Here is a 14,527-nt window from a genome sequence, read left to right as displayed (position 1 = left end):
TAACTAATTTAATGGATGATCAGAGAATAGTTCAAGTTGGTTTATTTATAGATATACCTTTTCATCCAGCATATCTGGGTGTTCAGTGAGCCACACACAAAGAAACTGGAAGGCAGCTACAATCATGGAGTGAAGGTCCCTGGATTGAAGAGGTGCTGGGCGGCTACACTGATACACAATGTACCCACATATAGAGCTTACTGCCCGTTTACGGTCTGCTGAGTCAACTCCCACCTTGACCTAATGAAAACACAAAATTACTTCTTGTGAGCAGTAACTTACCAATTGTGCTCACGAGTTTCTCACGGAGTAAAACACAATTTTTATGTAGGATTTAAGGAGCAGAATACAAACAAATTGATACCACAATGAACACATTTTTATTTCGATCAGGTCACAATAGCAACCCAAAATATGTTGCAAAAAATTTTAAAAGTGCATGCTTACAATGCATCCTGTAGGGCGGACTAACCCGAAAAAAGGCATTTAAACAAAGAACTGGAAGAAAATTTAAAATTTCTTTCTTGGAAATACAATGCTAATTAACAGTTTCGTTAGACTCTTGTTGAAGTGAAATTAAATATTAACAATTAAAAACGATGCTCTCATGATCAATTTCATACTGCAGATCCACTTTCAACATATTTTAGTGAGGGGGCAGTCCTTTGGGAAACTGACAGTCAATACTCCATTGATCCAAGAATTTACAGATGAATCAACTCACAGGTGAATAGTTTACCACGCCTAAGAATGTCCCTACATTTGAATAACCAATATTCAGCATCAAATAGATGTGAGAGTGTTTTTTTATCTAATGACTGATATTTAATTGCATTGATTAAATAAGTTATTAAAAATATAGTTGTTTCCATGTTAGATTATATTCTGATGTTTACATTTCTTTATATTTTTGTTTCAATATTTAAATGTTGTTTTTCCTTTCGGTTTTATTGCTCTTTTTTTTACTTTGAATTGTATTTCTTCCTTTATTTTGTATTATTCATTTTTTAATTTTGGTGGTTTTAGTCCTCCACAACCCAAACATTTAAATTGAATATGGTCTAACATTGGTGGCCATAAGTCATCACCTTGGCAAGGCCAGCAAGAAGTTCCAGAGCAGCTAGGGAAATGCTCATGTCCTGTCTCCATTGAGAATTAAGCCTCTGAGTGACCAGGTGGATACTACGCACCAACAGGCCTGCCGCAGTATCTGGAAGAGCTAAAACATATAACAGCCCGAAATACCAAATAGAGCACAGCAAAGAAAACACACCACATTTCTCAGTGTTAAAAGTGTGCCTTGAAAGAGTAAAAGACAAAGACGAAGTAGTTGGCAGTAGTTGCAAAATGTAAAACATTCTGCCAATTTTCAAGCAGACCTACTTATATGCAGGTAAATACTACAATATGGGGCAGGGCAATGCTTCACTCATTTTCTCAACTTATTCTCTAACAATACGCCTGATGTCTCGACCAACTTAAGAGTGCTGGTGCCATAACTTTTGCTCAGATATTGCTGCTATGCAAAATTTTCAAAAAGGTGTTGCTAAAAGAATGTTAATACATTTTAGAAAAAATGTCGAGTACATTTTTGTCACAAATATTTGGTTCGTTAACATTTGTCATCCCCACATTGTTTAAAAAAGATGTGAGAAAAAAACATTTTTCATGCCCTCATTTGTTGTTGTAATAAAGCACTGCATCACAGCAAGTTAATTTGCAATCACCTACAGAGGCATTTTATCCAATGCCTCTTAACTCTGCAAACCACTTTCACCATGATAGCTATTAGGGGTAAAAAAGTTCAATTAGTTAAGGGAGCAGACAAACTTCAGCTGTAGCATTTTCGGTACAACACGCAATGATTGCCATTCAAAAATGCCACCAATTTAAAGGCTGTCAATTTCTATTGCAGACTAACACATTTGCAAAATGGGGTGACTACAATACCATCTTTTTTTGTGTGATGATGCCTCCTACCATAGTCTCGCAGTAAGGCTTGGGCAGGGCGCTCAGAATCTGGGCTGGTAGCTTCTGTGCTGCCCCCACTGGTGAAGCTAACACCGCTGTTGTTTCTGCTGTGACTTTGGTTTCTTAGGATTGTGTGGCTACTGTCTACACTCCCCTGGCAACATCAAGCAAGAAAGTATTGGATATCAGGACCAACAGACAACACACATAAAATGCATACGTTGAATTAACTTGTAAGAAAAAAACCTTGATATTACAGATAGCTAAGACTTACGGTTTCAGTCTGTGCACCTATGGACTCCAATAATGCAGAATCTTGAACAATATTAAGCATTGCACCTGAGAAAGAAGATCAAAATGTCAATTTTCTTTTTTACGAGTTGACTTCAAGTAATTTGTAAATAAAATGCACACCCAAGATCAGCTGTGTGTTGCCTGGGTCCGTCTCTGTCTGCAGAGCTCCAATCAAAACATTGACAAGACGCAGCCTCAACGACAAAAAAGAAACAGGCTGATCATGAGGAAATCCATCCTCCTCATTAAACTTGCCCTCCAACAGAACCTTTGAAAAGACACAATTTTTCTTAATAAAGAAGTAGATATATTGAACAGAATATTCCAGATTTTTTTAGTGATTCAAGAATTATATGAGCAACAAGTTACCTCTGATTTGATGTTGCCAAAGTGATGCGGCAATGGAAGCATTGCAAGAAGAATGTTGATGGATGCTCTTCTTAGATCAGTAGGATTTACATACATCTTGAATTTGGACAGCTCTCTATCAGAAATGACCACAATATGTAGACTTAAAGTGATATCCTGAATTCAATGTAAATACCTTGAATTCCGGACTATTAGCCGCGACTTTTGACACAAGCTTTCAACCCCGCGGGTTATGCAATGATGCGGCTAATGTATGCATTTTTTTTAACGGCCACAGTAAAGATAAGAGTGAGAAAGGTGGAATATATGTGTCGAGGAAGACGCAAGTTTGATGTAACCTTGAGCTTTGTGCAGGAATAAAATTAGCATGAACAGACCCTCATCGTAGAAAAGTTGTCAATCGAAAGGGGAGGGCTAACTATCGTTATGTTGGGAATAAGTTTACAAGACAAGAAATAATGTGGCAAAACAAACCGATTACAAGAAGCAAGTCCAACAGAGCAGAAATGTTTTGGAGTAAATATTTTACAGGGTTGGATTCTATGGATTGTCCTTGATGTAATGTAGCCATTTTCAGGGACATTCAGAGAGTTAAAAATGGCCCGGGGGACGTACTGGTGAGTTATGCTGGCTTTATAGTTTTCAGGTATCTTGTTTCAGACTGATAGTGATGTTTCTCTGATGAGTATATTTTGAACGGGTTATCATACCTTGAATCTCAAGAATTTACGCTTTTCAATTATATGTGGCATGTCTTATTTCAGTGACTGGTGACATCGTACAGAAAAGTATTTGTTTATCAAAACTCCAGCGGCCCACCGCCAGGTTTTCGGGACATTGAGGGGTTAAGGTACCATATATTATTAAAGCTTTTTATGTGTACCGTCTTTCTTTGTAAATATCTCATGTTTCAATGTGGGCACATGCCGCTTATAGTCAGAAGAGAATCATGTCGAAAATGGTTTGTCCTTTAAAAATGTACTGGGTGCGGCTTATATTCAGGTGCACTCTACAGTCCGGAATTAACGGCACATGACATTTAGGCCCAGTGGGTAACTGAAAAACGTGTATACATGTATGCAATAATCTTGCAACATGATACCAGCCTGACCTATCTGGTACTATCGTCTCCAAAGCTGCAATGAAGTATGGTACAACCACATTGATGCCCTTCAGGTCAGTGCAGAAGAGAGAGGAAGAGTTAAGAATGATGGAGGCCAAGACAGGTCTACAGATGAAATCAGATATCTGAAGACCTTGAATCAGCACCATGTAGAACCTTTAAACAGTAAAAAAAATACATGAATGAATATTGTTTTTTAATTATTATTACAATTTCAAATAAATAAACAACAGACAGTACGAACATGAATGGGTGAAATTCAAAATTGACTTGAACATTTCATACAGAGTATTGTAAAACTGAAAATTTGTTCAAATTAACACTGAAGTAATCATGATTTATAATTATTTAGTCATAGGGTGGAACAATATAATTTGCAAAAAATACATATATATATATATATCTTCCAAGTTATAAATTATTTATCTATAATAGACCTTTAGATTTTTACTGTCATTGGTATCCAAAGCAAAAAAAAATAAAATAATCGTTCTATCTCCAAAATAATCACTACAAATCAAGCCCCTATTATACATGAATGCTTTTTCAAACATTAACAGAGCATTTTCACCCGTTAGAGTCGTCAATATGTTACAATTACTTATAAATAAAATAACACGGGGCTTAACAATATCACAGATTTCCTTAAAAATATTTCATTCAACAAATTGTGACCTGAAGTCTTGTTATACAGTGGGACCTCGGTTATCGCGGTTAATGGGGACCAAAACCACCCGCGATAAGTGAAATCCGCGAAGTAGCGGCGCACCTTGAAAAAAAAAAAGATATATATATATATTTATTATTATTATGTTTTAGACCTGCGAAGCTCTGAACCTGCGAACATGGAACCACGAAGTAGCGACGCCCCTTATAAAATGCTTTAAAAAAAAAAATTATATATATATATATTATATATATATATATATATTATATATATATATATAATGTCGAAACGCGAAGTAGCGAGGTCCCACTGTATTAGCAAAATATTGTATTTTGATTAAACACAATTTCAGAAAATCTTTGAATAGGGTAGAAGATGTTACCTTGATAGGTAAACAGATAGAATTTCTTCACCGGTTTTCTTGCTACAGAAGATGCGACACAAAGTTCCGCAAGCCTCAGCTCGGCCTGCTTCGTAACTCTCAGGGAACTCATTTGCATCAAACATGGGGTTGGAGACCATTGAGTCGGTGGACATTTGGGAATCTTTTCTTCTTAGCTCCAGTCCTACTTGTGTGGCTATTGCTGCATTCGGAGGGAGGAGACATAATGAAAGCAGCCTGAACTGTAGCTGTGTGGCTATTCATGTACATGAAAAGTGCTCATGCACATACTGCACAGGCAAAATAAGATGTTAGCACAAAATAAGTCAACAATAAAATGATTCAAAATTTCTATCACATTCACATAAACTGAATACGCCATGCCAATCCACATCCACACTATTACGTAATTCAACAGCATACACTAGGGGGAATTCTGACACAAAGAGTTTGCCATAAAGTCCTGCCACCCAGGGACAGAAAACATAACTAAGTAAATGGAACATTGAATGTGACTGTTGCAAGACCCCGAACAAAATCCGTGTGTCAGCTCTCTGGCTATTGCAATTAAATGGCTGGCTACCACTATGGGCACAGATCATTCACTTCATGCATTTAGCCACTAGACCAGTAAACCAGAATCAAACAGACATTACAAAATGAACTAAATGAAGCTGAAATTGAGATGATCTGAAACTAAATAGAGGAATTAATGTAATGTTATGGTTGGGACAAGTGGTCAGTTGGTGAAAACCATTCCATCACCAGTCGAATATGCTGAAATAAAGATGATGCTTTCTGTTTTCTTTGTTTTGAGGGGGAATGATGAGAAGTAAAAACATAAAATAATGGGAGTAATGAAAGCGAGGATGGGTCAACTCAACTTAAAAGAAAACAAAAAAATTGTCAAGAAACGCAAACCAAGTGAGGGAAAACAAAGCCGCCGCTCCTACTTACAAGATTTATAAGAAAGGAGAATTTGGATAAAAGAGGCTGCAAGATAACAGAAATAGTGGAGAGACAAAATCAAAGCACAGCCAATTCATTTCAGGCATGAATTGTGTTTTTTGTTGTTATGTCTTTACAAAGAACATTGACTCACTACAATCAGACACCGGAAAAGCGTATAAGAAGAGAAAAAGATGGTGGAGGGAACGGAATAAGCAAGTGCCAGGAATGCTGTTACTTTTCCAATTACTGTCATTGTAAATTTTTTAAACATCGTTTTTAATTTTAATGTCGCCCTGACATCACATGTGACGAAGACCATGGAGCGGCTGCTGCTGCACCACCTGAGGCTACAGGTCTGTCACGCCATCGACCCACTGCAATTTGCTTACCAGGAGAAGGTGGGAGTGGAGGATGCTATAGTATACATGTTACACCGATCCCTCTCTCACCTGGATAGGGCGAAGGGGGCTGTGAGGATTACATTTTTGGACTTCTCCAGTGCCTTCAATACCATACAGCCTCTGCTACTGAGTAGGAAACTGACAGAGATGGGAGTTAGCTCACACCTTGTAGAATGGATTACTGACTACCTGACAGGCAGACCCCGGTATGTGAAACAGGGGGGGCTGTACATCGGACACTGTGGTTGGCAGCACAGGATCTCCGCAGGGGACCGTTCTCTCTCCGTTCCTATTCACTCTATATACATCGGACTTTAAGTACAACTCTGAGTCCTGCCATGTGCAAAAGTTTGCCGACGACACTGCGATCGTGGGATGTATCAGAAATGGGCAGGAGGAGGAGTACAGGAAATTGATTCAGGACTTTGTCCGATGGAGCGACGCAAACCACCTGCACCTAAACACCACCAAGACCAGAGAGATGGGGGTGGACTTCAGGAGAACCAGAACTCACCCGGTTCCTGTAACCATCAAGGGAGAATGTGTAGAATTTGTCCAGACCTACAAATACCTGGGTGTGCAGCTGGACAACAAACTGGACTGGACTGCCAACACAGAAGCTCTATGTAGGAAAGGGCAAAGCCGACTTTACTTCCTCAGAAGGCTGGCCTCCTTCAACATCTGCAAAAAGCTCCTGAAAATATTCTATGAGACAGTAGTGGCAAACGCCCTCTTCTATGCGGCAGCGTGTTGGGGAGGCAGCGTCAAGAAGAAGGATGCCTCTCGTCTCAATAAACTGGCTAGGAAAGCGAGCTCTGTTGTGGGCAAAGAGCTGGACAGCCTAACAACAGTAGCTGAGAGACGAGCACTGAAAAAGCTGAGGTCAATCGTGGACAATCCATCGCATCCACTACACAGCATTATCTCCAGACAGAAGAGCAGTTTCAGCGACAGACTGCTGTCACTGTCTTGTACTACGGACAGACTGAAGAGATCTTTTCTTCCTCATGCCATGAGGCTCTTTAACTCCACCTGGCAGAGTAAAGGCCCACATTAAACCACACCACCTACATTGGATATTACCGAATCTTACTGCAATATGTATTCTGTGTAGCACTATTTAGTTACTCTATATAACACGCTACAGTGGGCATTTGCACGTCACACTGGGTATTTGTATATTGTATTCTTTTGGCTTTATTATTGTACTGTTCTCAGCTCAGGGATGCTGCTGGAAATGTGAATTTCCCTTCGGGGATGAATAAAGTATCTATCTATCTATCTAATTTAAAGAATATCGTGCTGCACTTGATTGCGAGGTGCGTCATGACTACATGGTAAATGGTCTGTATTTATATAGCGCTTTTCAAGTCAATCTTTGTCAATAAAAACTGTTGGGCAGCCAAACATGAACGCCCACCTGGACTTAGAATATTGTGAATTACTTTGCCAACTGCAAGAAGCTTGCAGTTTGCGTCACCTGGTTGAATGTGGGCAAGTAAGTGGGAACAAATCGGGTCATAGAGAATAGGTTCTTTAGTCCAACAGATATTTAACTTTAATCAATTGTTTTTACAAAAAGGTTGCGATGCGATCCATTGCATCACATCTAATCATTAGGTTGAAGTTAAATTTATATTTTCAAGTAATGTAAATGGCTTAAAACGATAATGTTCAAGCCAAGCCCTACACGCACAGAAAAACACAAACATTTTCTAAATCAATGGTCGAGAAAGAAAAAGGAAAGAACATCCAACAAACAATCCAAAAGAAGGCACCAAAAACACACAAAAAAACTACAAAAAAGGCATATTGATGGGCCAGCAGCAAAACACCCAGCTGCCCATGCATGGAATGGAGAAGATAGGAGAGGAACGTATAGTCTCATGCCTTACCAGTCATGCTGGGGTCTCGACTGAGGCCGCTGTGGAGTTTACAGTGGACCAATGCAGCGTCAAACAACCACTGGCCAAACAGATTGAGGATGCTGTTGACTTTTGGTCGCGCAGTTGCAGGAAGTGGCCGTGACTCCCAAGTACTTTGACATGGGCTTGACAACAGAGTCGGTGATGAGGTTTGCTGCTGCTGCTGCTGTTGCGATGCTTTTGTTGGTTGACTTCCGCTGCTCTTTATGGGGAGGTTGTCATATTCAAAACATTAAAGTAAAATCTTCATGTCAAACAAATGACACTGCAAAAGATGGACTCACAGTAGAACTCTTGCTTGTGGTTTTGGTAACAACTGTGTGCCGCTGCTTACGGCTGTGAGGGGGCGTGGTGTTAGCAACAGAGGGGGGCGGAGACATGCTCATTCTATTGACTGGTGTGGGCGGGGCACTGTCAGCTCTAGGACGGGATATGCCTGAAGGGACAGAATGTTTAAATAACTAAGTGTTTTTCTCTGATAGCTGGAATGGGAAGACAAGGGTCACAATCACTTCAGTTTCTTGATGTTATTATAGAGTGAAATGAGGCGACAATGAATCTGTGAGTTGATTTCTGGCTGGATTAATTTGTTAACATGCAAGACAAGTGGTTAGAACCAAATCACAGGTACTTAAAATACATTTTTCTGAATCAACATTTTCCTGCTCATATATGACTGTTACTCCTTCCCCTCCAGTTGTTAATATGATCACCACCGATAGACACAGCATTTTATTATTATGCAACATGGTAGCTGGTGTCTGTACCATGGGAGAGCCGCACTGGACAAAAAGAGAACACCCTCTCCTGCACATGTTTCTTTTCAACTGAGACACCTAAAGTGTAGAGGAAAAACACTGACATGTAGAAATTTCCATGATAAACTGAAATCTGAACTCGAATTTGGGTATAGCTTAAGTAATGGCCATTATGCACATTTACCCAAAAAAATAACATTTTTCCATAATGGTTAAAGTTAATGTTTCATTTGAGTTTTGAGTATTTTTGCACTTTTTTGCATTCATGCAACAAGTTACAAGTTTAAACGAATAAAGTTAACATTTCATGCAACTGTGTGGTTTTAAAAGACTTATTCCCATCTTCTTACCAAGGAAGGCATCAACAAGGCAGCTAACACCCCTCATTGCTCTGAAGAAAATCTGGGGTAGTTGTTTGAGACAGGGATGCAGAACCACCTCGTGGGGGATGCTGCTGGAGTTGAGAAATTGCTCTTGAAACTTGGGAGTGGTACTAACAATCGCTGGGTTGCTCAGGTCCACTGGGTTGCTACAGACAAAAAGATATATACAGTGGATTTTTTTTCACTAGAGTCTGCAATTAAAAGTAACATCAGGCATAAAAAAAAATCTTACCTCTACCTGCAATAAAACTGGACAATAACGGACAAAATGTGAGTGGTGCATGCATGCATGCATGCATGCATACACTACATGCTGAATAATTGGGGCAAACAATTAAGTTTTGTGGTTAAGTGGTCTTGGATGGGGGCATTGGTTATCTTATCTTTTTTATTTGTGCGAATTAAATTTGTTTACAAAACGCAATGCAAGTTAAAAAAATACAAGTTTTGACTCTGAAAGTGTCCTTACAAAGATAACAATTAGAATGCATTGGCTACCGAGAAGAAAGTTTTGAAAGATTTACTAAGTCCACAAATTAATAATTTAGCTATTACTTTATCGCTTTGACTCAAAGTAAAACCTTTAAGGATGTGAGTATATTTTTCATTAAGGAGCATCAACACACTTTTCCCAGATTTAAATCTTTGCCGCTTTAACTTTTGTGAGCACAAATACCTATGAGAAGCTTTTAGTTTGGGAAAACCCTTATGTACCTGAGCATGTGAAGAAAACGATACCACGCCTGTGCCACACAGTCATTGTCCATCTCTAAAGGTATAATGTTTGCATCCTCATCAGGAACTTTAAAAGCTGGGAAGGAAGGTCCATGACTAAAGCGCAAAAGCCTGAACACAGAATGACAAACAAACAATGTATATTTTATATTCAAAAGCTGTGAAAAGAACCTCATCCAATCAATGACCATTGCGCTTGTTAACATAAATTCTTATATACTACACAAAAAATGACAAGGTAATGAGTTTTCTTGCATGAGTGTAAATCCAATTTGCACAAATGTTTCTTTTAAAAAAAGTCCATCTGAATTTCTTTTATTTTGTGTGTTTGCTGAAAATGGAAAATAGCTCATAAAAGCCTACAAGTTGCTGCTAAATGATTGAGAAGTGTAAAAAAAAGGATGAAAAAAAGTTGTATTTTCTTATTGTTGATTCCCCCCATCTGCACGTCACAAATTTAAGTGAATCTTCATCCATGAAAGGTTGCAGTGTGTCATGTATAGCATTAGAACGTGACTTGTTTTTTTACTGACTTGGAGGTGAGAGCACAGGCTACTCGGCTCCACTGTTCTACAACAGGAGGATGATGTCTCCAGTTGGCCAGCATCTCCCTTGCTGTCTTCCAGTATGGCGGAGTAGGAAAGCAGCGGGCGCATGCCAGAAGCCACACCTCAAATAGCACGGCCATTAATTTTTCTGCTAGTTTCTCTGCGACGCCCACTGGTAAAACACAGATCAGGTTTGAGCAGCAGTTAATGAGGTGATTCAAGTTAAGACCTCAGATAAGAAGGATGAGTTTTATTTGTGCAATTTCTCGATAGGAAATATATACGGGTCTCCTATGAATGGTGGATGCAATTTAGTAGGAAAGCAAATCATACTGTACATAGGGAATAAAGGAATTACCTCCGATGGTTGGTGGGGCAAGCAAGGTGTCATTGATGCGAAGTAAGAAAAGCAGAAGCACTTCCCAGGTCTCCCTTGCCATGGAAAAAGATTCCCGTGCCAGTTTTTGGACAGCAGTGAGGACCTGCTGGCATAGCCTTATGTGATTCAGGCTGTGCGGCTCAGGCCTGAAAGTGGATAAAAAGCCATTTGAGTTCAAAATTCACGATTAACGTATTTCTTGCACTACTTGGCACAACAGAATAGCCTTTTTATCATGTTTTGTTTATATACAAGGTGCACTAGACTGAATTAAAACTGCAGCAAGAGCTACCATATTTAAGAATAACTGTTGCGCGCCTATACACTTATGGTTAGGCCTGGGTCATAAAACGGTAACGATAGTTTTCGCCATACAATTTTTGCCACGATATATAACGAAAACGTTTGATAAAAGTCGATATTTTGAACTGTGAATAGACCACCGGAACACCGGAGAAAATAGGAGCGCTGATGCAATGAAAACGCAAGTTCAAGACAAACATTCAGGAGACGTAGAAGTTGACGAGGACCAACCAATCATTTCGCAGGAAAAGCCACTCACACAGTGAAAGCAGATGAACTACAGCGCATTGAAATGAGCCAAAAAAAAGCAAAGGACACCCAGCAGACCCACTCAAAGGATGCTTAAAAAGTCATTCAAAGGAGAGGCCACTAGTCTTCAGATGATTGGAGGTATTTTGGCTACAGGTCTACCTCACATTAGGTGCAAAGTTCTGCGTTTTGATAACCTCATTTTGATAACTTTTATTTTGTTTAATATTTCTATTTGTGAAATAGTGTAGTAGTTTGTTACCACGTGTATTTGTTCTGACATTAAAGACTGTTTTAAGCAGAATCTGGTATTGTCAAATTTCACACATGGGCAATTATTAGACTTAAAATGAGAAAAAAAAGAATAATCAATATCGACTAATAAAATGTTTTATTGTGATAACAACTTTTGTCATATCGCCCAGGCCTACTAAGGGCATATACTAGTGCAATGATTAATCAGTCAAAAATGTTGCTGACCTAACTTTGAGAGCACTAGTGGTACGGATGACAATGTGAAACACATTAAATTGTATCTCATTATCACATTATTTTCACTCAAGGGGCCAGAAACGAATAATGGAGAAAGGAGAAAAAAGAAAGTACACCTGAAAGATATAAATAAACGCAAAAAAGCACAACAGGAGAAATAACTATTTGGTGTATCTGATGATGAATTTGTCTTTTTTTTTCTCTGTTCTGGCACTTTATCCAAAACTAGTGTGATAATGAGATAAAATCTAATGCCTTTCCCTATGTCGTCGGTATTACTGGTGGTCTAGTGGTTAGATTTCGGGGCTCTTCCTGCCGCAACCCGGGTTGGATTCCTGTTGCATACAGTGTTTTGTGATTTTGGTCAACAATGTCTTTACGAATAATCAATGATTCCACAAATGCACATAACCTCGAGTAGTAACGCACACGAATAAATACTGTATGCTTTTCCAATTTTATACACCAGTATTTTGAGGGAATAAGGTTCACATTATAATTCCTGGCCAAATTGGGCTTTTTAGGTGCGCCTGACAATCCGGAAAATGGTACACAATATCTGTATCAATTATGTCTACTTAATTATTATTAGACTTCATCTTAGTGGTTATCTAACTTAAGTACCATGTCAAAAACAATTGTGTCACCACAATAACCAAAACGTTATTATTGATGCATGACGTGATTAAAAACAGACCGTCTCTAAACAAACAGCTATTGCAAAAGGAAACATATTCAAAGCCCACCTTGGTACAAAGACATTGTGGAGATGTTTCAGGATGGTTTGCACATAAATATTTGGTTCTTTAACAATAGGCTGAGGCATCGAGTCTCTGGGTGACACAAGGGCCATCATCCAGTCTGTGTATACATCCACGCACAGTTTGACAGTGTCCCCCTCAAGAGGAAGGGTCAGGCCATAACACAACACCTCCATGGTCCATTTCACCTAGGGAGAAATTATCACAAGTCTAAAACACACCAAACTCCTAAAAAAAGGTGCAGGAATTGAGGGTAAGGCTCAATACAATATTGTCCATGCAAAGCTCACTTTATCTTTATTTAATCAATTGAAACCTTTAACTGTACATGTGCAAAATAATGACCTCAACAGGACAAGTCATGCCAGGTATAGGAGATGTGATTAAACTCAATCACATCAATCAGTTCAACTTCATTACTAAGCAATATATAAAAAATAACCACATCTGTGTTTGAATGCTGTAAATGGTAACTTCAAAACGTATTACTGTAAAACAACACACGCCCAAAAAAAAAAAACAGTTGTAAAGATACAAAATAAACCAAAACACAGCTTGAGAACTTTTTTCTCTCTTCTTTTTTTCCCTTCTCACCTCTTTGTCTGTCTTGAGGATGTTCTCAGTGGCTACAGGGCTGACTGACGTGCAGAGCGGCTTAACCACAGCATTGGCAACCTCGGTGCCCACATTGGTGGGATAGGAGTGCAAAACACTGAGATGGCCTTGGTCGCTTTGCACCACCAGTTGCAGAGAGCGCCACTCAGAGTACATGGTGCCGGCGACTACTGATCTTCTACTTGCACCTCATGCCCACACCTGCAAAAACAAGGTTCACTTCTTTAGTTTTGTTCAAAATAATTGATGGTCAATGTAGCTGCAGCTCCAACAAAAACGCTTCCATGTTGTTTTTGCATATTGTGCACAATCAACACTGCTTGGGAACTTTGAATGTAAGCAAAACGGTATGAGCAAAATAGGAACAGAGCCCAAAAAAGAGTTGCTGCAAAACAGAAATTTTTGCTTTACTTTGGTTTTAAAATGTCAGACAACAGGTTAATACAACATCAAAGTATTTGTAAATATAAACAATAGATAGTGTCATGTTTTTCATTCATTTTCTCATCGCTTATACTCACTAAACATCTTTTGTACAAAGACACACAATAAAACAGGTTTTTATGTGGCACAACAAAGTGGTAGTTGCCGTTTCTCACTTTTCATTGTTTTAGTGTTTTTCACACAAATAGGCACAGTAATCAAGACTTCAACTCACAAAAGATTTTTACTGTTAAATTTCAAATATGATTGTATTAAATTTGACGAAATGTAATCTTTCCATGAAGAAACGTGTGGCACTGTGACAAAAGAAATTGGCCCTATTGGTCAAAATACCTCATTGGATCAATGTCAAAAGTAAGGATATTTAATAACACATTTTTCTGATGATACCAACGCCCATGTCTGGAGAAGCTAATTATACCAATGCCACATACAAATACTATTAGTACATAAAATTCCGTTCTTATTGCAATAAAATAATGTTATTTTTCAAGAAATGCTTACCTTGAAATATCAAAACAATTTATATTGTATTATTTATTGTTGGTTTATCCAACCCTCCATACCGCTTATCCTCAGTAAGGTCGCAGGGGGGCTGGAGCCCATCCCAGCCATCTTCGGGCAGTGGGCAGGGGACACCCAGAGCCACTTGCCAGCCAGTCGCAGGGCATACAGAGACAGACAACTCACTCATTCAGTAACGCCTAGGAACAATCTGGACTAGCCAATTAACCTGACATGCATGTTTTTGCAATGCAATGCATGGAAACCGGAGAG

General features: G+C 38.9%; 1 protein-coding gene across 11 annotated transcripts in view; it reads right to left on the bottom strand.

The window, feature by feature from the left end:
• The window catches only part of ralgapb (Ral GTPase activating protein non-catalytic subunit beta), a 29,230-nt gene that overhangs the window by 13,075 nt on the left and 1,628 nt on the right, over positions 1 to 14,527 (bottom strand). For 2 of the 11 annotated variants that reach the window (XM_088331568.1, XM_088331569.1), the window contains exons 2-19: positions 13,286 to 13,507; positions 12,677 to 12,879; positions 10,866 to 11,032; positions 10,493 to 10,679; positions 9,939 to 10,070; positions 9,192 to 9,370; positions 8,851 to 8,919; positions 8,368 to 8,519; positions 8,054 to 8,285; positions 5,764 to 5,799; positions 4,807 to 5,008; positions 3,746 to 3,913; positions 2,635 to 2,749; positions 2,386 to 2,533; positions 2,246 to 2,310; positions 1,981 to 2,125; positions 1,089 to 1,219; positions 58 to 240 (exon numbers count right to left, since the gene is read on the bottom strand). In XM_088331568.1, coding sequence (XP_088187694.1) covers positions 58 to 240; positions 1,089 to 1,219; positions 1,981 to 2,125; positions 2,246 to 2,310; positions 2,386 to 2,533; positions 2,635 to 2,749; positions 3,746 to 3,913; positions 4,807 to 5,008; positions 5,764 to 5,799; positions 8,054 to 8,285; positions 8,368 to 8,519; positions 8,851 to 8,919; positions 9,192 to 9,370; positions 9,939 to 10,070; positions 10,493 to 10,679; positions 10,866 to 11,032; positions 12,677 to 12,879; positions 13,286 to 13,462 — 2,691 coding nt within the window. In that variant the 5' untranslated portion in view covers positions 13,463 to 13,507. The remainder of the gene's footprint in view (positions 1 to 57; positions 241 to 1,088; positions 1,220 to 1,980; positions 2,126 to 2,245; positions 2,311 to 2,385; positions 2,534 to 2,634; positions 2,750 to 3,745; positions 3,914 to 4,806; positions 5,009 to 5,763; positions 5,800 to 8,053; positions 8,286 to 8,367; positions 8,520 to 8,850; positions 8,920 to 9,191; positions 9,371 to 9,938; positions 10,071 to 10,492; positions 10,680 to 10,865; positions 11,033 to 12,676; positions 12,880 to 13,285; positions 13,508 to 14,527) is intronic. The other 9 variants (XM_088331570.1, XM_088331571.1, XM_088331572.1 and 6 more) reach the window with 6 other exon arrangements.

The sequence above is a fragment of the Urocampus carinirostris genome, chromosome 3 (genome assembly GCF_059441175.1).
Source record: "Urocampus carinirostris isolate Australia breed hairy pipefish chromosome 3, RoL_Ucar_1.0, whole genome shotgun sequence".
Taxonomy (NCBI): Eukaryota; Metazoa; Chordata; class Actinopteri; order Syngnathiformes; family Syngnathidae; genus Urocampus; species Urocampus carinirostris.
This window is presented reverse-complemented; position numbering and strand designations above follow the sequence as displayed.